We start from the raw sequence: 5,974 nt of genomic DNA, 5'->3' as shown, positions 1-5,974 counted from the left end.
TGCGCATGCCCAGAGCCCGTCCACCATAGCAGTGTGACTGGCAAGACTAGTTGCCAGCCCAGAGAGTGAATGATCGCATTGCCAGGAAATTCGCTGAGTTCTTATATGTAGGCGAGTCAAAGCAATCTTTCATTTATTTCAACCGGCCCAGCTGCGTTTAAGTTAATTTCTTCTTTCAGTTCCGACGAGCAGTTTCCCTAGCGCCAGAGCTTTTGTTGAGAAGTTCGCGTTTATCGCGGCATTGTTTGTGGCCATACGCCGGTAATATTAACTTTCGTACAGTGTGAAATTCTCGCTCAGGTTCTTTATTCCCACTTTGCTATACATCGTAACAATTTCTCGAATTTTCGCGAAAATGGCCGCAACAACGTTCGAAATGGACGGAAGTGTAATGGAAGGGGTGAGTGTTCTATTTCGAACCTTTTTTTTTGTTTGTTTAATATCTCCGATTAAAGTTTGAATGTTGAACATGTTGGAATGGCATCGACGGAATTGAATTTAGTAGTCTTCGGTAAATCTATAAAAAACAAATTTAGGATGTTTGTCTTCAAAGGGAGGACAGATTTTAAGGCTGTCTGCGGCGCTGAGTTGCATCCAAGGGGCGTCAATCAAAATAAATAAAATCCGAGCCGGTAGAAGCACACCGGGTTTGAGGTAATGGAAATTTTGTTTCAAACACATTAAGTATTCATCTCTGTGGCTTCATATACATTTAAATATTTATTTTTTATATATATGAGGAACATCCTCCATTTGCTCCCCCCTTTCCTATTCTACAGTGAATCATGAAACAAAGCAAAGTTGGTTGTTGGAGTCTAGTTAACGTTACTCAATTTACACTTCACTTTTGGAGTCAAGCATATAGATATACCATTATATATAAAGTAAAGTCGTTTTGAACAGTTGTTTATCCCACAGAAACGCTATTAAATACTTTTACTATGAATTTTTAATGGGCCCCTTTGTTAGTTGGCACTGAAGCACATGACTACTTTCCATGTCTTTCCATCTTCACTTCACTTTTATCTCTTTAAATTGTCTGGATTTTTATCGAAACTCTTTAGTCTCCCATAGTTGTCTTTGTTGCATACATTAGTGTTTTTTTTGTTCGTTTTTTTACAAGTATACAGATGGAGTTTATATAAAAGTTACTAAAACTCAATCTAATCTAATACCTCTGTCGATAAATAGAGAAAATCAGATTATAAATGAGCTGTATTTTGAGCTGCGTGTGCTTAGTTTTCTCTTCAATTGTTATCTCGACCCCCCCCCCCCCCCCTCCCCTCCGGTTCAACGTCACCAGGCCTCAGCATCTGTCAGGTCTCGAGCTGGTGAGGGACATGTGCAACGGCAATCTGGAAGGAGCCACAGTGGGATCCTCGGAAATTACGCTCACTCCTGGGAAAATCAAGGGTGGGAATCACGTCGCCGATACACGGACTGCTGGGTGAGTACCGTTTTCAGTCATTAACGCTGCGTCATTTCTGCTCAACTGTAAAATTATGGCAATTTTGGACACTGTGATGAAGCATCTTTGGCCCCTAAGTGTACTTTTGTTGTCTGTGGTGTAGAAGCGTGGGACTGCTGATGCAGATCTCACTGCCGTGTGCCCTGTTCGCTCAGGGTCCGTCAGAGCTGTGCCTGAAGGGAGGAACCAATGCTGAGATGGCACCTCAGATTGACTACACATTGAAGGTATGTGTAGATGTATGTTTGTGCACTGGGTAGGACCAGATTGAGTCATCACTTTCTAATTCTGCCGTTCAAATCTTTTTTAGGTCTTCAAACCGATAGTGGAGAGATTCGGAGTTCAGTTTGACTGTGATTTAAAAATGAGGTATTGAGGCACGAGGTATTTGTGCAGATATGATTGTGGTCGTTAAAAAGTAAAACCTGAAATTAAAAATCTATTTTTATTTTGGCAAAAACAGGGGATACTATCCTAAAGGAGGTGGTGAGGTGGTGCTCAAGGTAAACCCTGTGAAGGAGCTGAGTCCCATCAGCTTGACTGAAAGAGGAAACATCACCAAGATCTACGGCAGGGCCTTCGTGGCTGGAGTGCTGCCCTTTAAGGTATAAGATTGTTGACTCTTTTTTATTTTTTTTTATTTTTTTTTTTTAAGTTTGTTTAGCTTAACTACACAATTTTTTGGATGCTAATTTGCCATGGAAAAAATTATTCGCCCACATACAACATTTAAAAAAAAAATCGCTTTAGTAAGTAGACTTGAAACAACAAGAAGTCGCCACGTAATTTGTTTATTATTCATAAGTAGTGCAACATTCGTAAACCACAACTTTTAATTTTTTTTAACATTTATTTTTTATTACTTTTAACTTTGCTACATAATTTACGTTTTTATTTTTAAAACTAGCTTTGATAAAAAGAGCTCAAACTATTTTTTTTTTTTTTACTTCACTACATTCTTTTTTCTTCTCATGAATAGTGTTGGACAGTAACCTTCACCACAAGCTTTGTTTTTAACTTCGTATTAATATTTTATTCTCTTTTTACATTTATTTTATTATTATTTTATTTTAAACAAAAAATAAACTAAATGGTTTTTTTTTGTTTTGATGTTTTTACATAGTTTTTGGTGGGGGAAAAAAAATCTCCTAAACCATTTACTTTTTTTTTTATTTTATTTAAAAAATGTTTTACTTTATGAATTAATTTTCTTGTATTTTTCCGTAACTACCCTTGGGGAAAAAGCTCTAAAATCACAAAATGCTTTTTTTTTTACTTTGCTAAATAATTGTGCTTTAGTTTTACTTCTCTACGTAATTTACATTTTTTACTTTTGACATAAGTTTAGGTTTTTGTAAGTAGCCTTAAATGCTCTTAAATCATAACGTGTTGTTTTTGGTAATTCACTACTTAATTTATGTTTGTGTTTTTTATAACTAACCTTGGGGATAAAAGCTATCAACCAAAATATTTTACATTTTTATTTACTTAGTGAGATCTCAAAGATATCTAGCATTAAGTCCTTAAGTAGCCTTGAGAATACTGTGTAAAGCACAACATGCTTTGTTTATTATGTTTTAATCAGCATTGTTTGGAGAAAGTGGCATTATTGTTTATAAAACACTACATTTATTTTGCAACCGCTCTTTTCTTCTCTATAAACTTCAGTCGAATTGTTCTTGATGTTTAGTTGGCGAAGGACATGTCCACGGCAGCGGTCCGCACTATCAGGAAAGAAATTAAGGATCTGTACATCAACATTCAGTCTCTGCAAGAGAAGGAAAAGGCCTGTGGCAGCGGCAATGGGATCATGTGAGTACATCCGATCTCAAACCATCTGCCACACAATACCATTTTGTTTAACGTCTGTATATTTCATGTCTCCTGGCAGAATAATTGCAGAATCATCCACCGGCTGCATATTTGCAGGATCATCTCTTGGCAAAAAAGGTAAGGCTTGTCTAGTTCCCCAGTCCTGAAGAATTAATTCAGTGTCGTAGTTTTGGCTCTAGAGGGCGATACGTCACAATGAAAAGCCTGTCCATTTGTGCTTTGACTTTTAATGTGGACGAGATGATATCTAATAGGTTACCATTACTATGATGATTCATTTTTAAAATTAATATGAATTGCAAAATTTGACCGTGCTTTTCTTCTTTCTGTTTTGTCTTCAGGTGTATATGCTGACAAAGTTGGCATCGAGGCTGCAGAAATGTTGCTAAGAAACATCAGGCACAATGGTTGCGTGGACGAGTTCCTGCAAGACCAGGTCAGGCACACAATATGTGTTTGTCTGGAGAGTAATTATACATTTTGTATAATTTTTTTTCCCATAAATGTTGGTGGAAAAAAAAATCCTTAACCACAGGAGGTTTTTATTACTATTTATTCTTACTTTCTTTATGTGAGTTTAAAATATTCCACCTGAGTTTTTTTTAGGCGACTTTTTTTTATTTTTACGTGCAACATAAGAAATATGTGTTTGTCTGGAAAGTAATTATACCTTGCTTTTTACAGCTTATTATTTTCATGGCCTTGGCAAACGGCACATCCAGAATGCGAACAGGCCCGATCACTCTCCACACACAAACGGCAATCCACGTGGCAGAGCAGCTCACGAATGTAAGTTCAGACCTGGACGCACCTCATAGGCATTAAAACAACGTTTGTTTAAAAACTAGCGGACTTAAACTCGTTTTCTTTCTTTTACAGGCTAAATTTGTTATACGCAAGGCAGAGGATGAGCATGCAAACAACGATACCTACATTATCGAGTGCCAAAGAGTGGGTGCCGCCAATCTTAGCCTGTGAACGCATGGATCCGTCGTCCTCGGCTTGCCCCCAGCCGAGACGAGGAGGACTTGTAGCAGAGACACACTACTACTGTAACTGACCGGATGACGCAAAGATAACTTCATTATCTTTGTTCATTGCGATTAGCGATTCGTTTTTTGGCGCTGACCACCGAGTCTGTCCACATTTGTCCCCTGCTGTGTCCCCTTCTGAAACTTTTGTTGTTACTCAGGGTATTGCCTTATACCGTAAAGAAACGGGTACTTTGAACTCTTCACGCAATATTCGCAGAATCCTGACTGTTTTCGGGCAAACTTGCTTTCCGCACACGCTAACACAAGCCTTAAAGTTTCATTAAATCCTTCTGGTACTGTTAACAATAACATTAGCTTAACCAATTTGCATGGGCGTAGTAAAATATATGTACGTCACTGGTAAATTAGTGCACTGTGTGTACGAGGAGAAAAATAACGTTTTTTTTTTTTCATCTAAGTTTGTGCTTCAATGTAGCTTTTTTTTTTTTTTTTTTTTTTTTATGTATTATTTAAGTCGTATCTACGTTGTTTCCAAAATTTCATTGCCATCTTATTCTATTCTCATTGATATTCTTAGATCATTTTAGTCTTTTTGACTCTTTAAAAGAATTATTCTTTATCATTATTTCTGTTTGTTATTTATAAGATGGATTGTTTTTGTTTTGCGCAATTATTGCGTTTTGTGTCTACTTTGGGTGACTGTCTTCTTTTGTTATTTGCATTTAAAATTGTGGAGGAAAAAATACAATAAAATGAGTGATAGACATACAATATTTTACCTTGATTCTGTATTTATTTTCCCATAATTGGATGATTTATCTGTATTTAAAGGGATAGTTCACCTGAAATTGTAAGTTACTCACCCTTAGGTTGTTCTAAACCTGTATGAGATTCTGTTGACAATTAAATATATTTTGATGACTGTTAGGTAATATTATATATCCGCTTTCTTCAAAATACCTTATTTTGTGTTCAACAGAAGAAAGAAACTACAGGTCTGGAATATCTTGATGATGAGTAAATGATGACAATTTTCATTTGTGGGTGAACTATCACTTTAATCTGTTTTGCTCTTTTAAAATTGCACCAAACCAGGCCTTTCTAATGTAATTCAGTCATTTAATTTATTTAGTCTTAAAGTCTCTTTTGGGCATTTAAAGCAGTTTTATGTGTCTTACACGGCTTACGCCGTATAACAGGCTACTAAATGACTTGCCTAAGTGAAAGCACTTGTCGGGCTCACAATGCAAATCTTCACATTTAGCTCACCCTCGAGACGGTCTACAAGTGTAAGCTGTTGGCGGTCCAACTGTACTGTCTTCCCTCTGCTCCTTTGTGCTCCAGCCGGCACAATTACTGCCGGCAGATGCCAGGACAATAGGCAGAGTAGAAGAGAATAGGGGAAGCCATGTGATGACACGTGAATATGCATGGAGCCCTTGGGTCTGGAAAGGGCACATCTACATTGTTAAAAGGAGAAGGCTCTCTGTGGGGGGCGGTGGGTGTGGCTTCATTCAGTGGGCCGTCAGTCTGATCATTGGCTGTCTGTTGCTGTAGGGAGGAATCTTTCTTTTACTGTCTATGGGAGTAATTAAACACTGGCAAAGCCCAAAAGCTAATCTCTGCATATCGTATGGCTGATCAAACGAATGAATTTTAAAACTAGGAGTTTTAAATT

The 5,974-nt window shown here is 37.3% G+C and overlaps 1 protein-coding gene across 1 annotated transcript; it reads left to right on the top strand.

The window, feature by feature from the left end:
- On the top strand, nucleotides 1–5,067 carry rtca (RNA 3'-terminal phosphate cyclase). Its single transcript, XM_059543446.1, has 11 exons — nucleotides 1–400; nucleotides 554–654; nucleotides 1,304–1,447; nucleotides 1,572–1,695; nucleotides 1,779–1,837; nucleotides 1,932–2,073; nucleotides 3,159–3,280; nucleotides 3,360–3,418; nucleotides 3,643–3,737; nucleotides 3,986–4,090; nucleotides 4,181–5,067. The coding sequence occupies exons 1-11, from the start codon at nucleotides 356–358 to the stop codon at nucleotides 4,277–4,279; spliced, it is 1,095 nt and encodes a 364-aa protein (XP_059399429.1). The 5' UTR covers nucleotides 1–355; the 3' UTR covers nucleotides 4,280–5,067.
- Nucleotides 5,068–5,974: the final 907 nt, after the last annotated feature.

The sequence above is a fragment of the Carassius carassius genome, chromosome 48 (genome assembly GCF_963082965.1).
Source record: "Carassius carassius chromosome 48, fCarCar2.1, whole genome shotgun sequence".
Lineage (NCBI taxonomy): Eukaryota > Metazoa > Chordata > Actinopteri > Cypriniformes > Cyprinidae > Carassius > Carassius carassius.
Note: the sequence above shows the minus strand (reverse complement) of the source record. Positions and strands in the feature narration are given on the sequence as shown.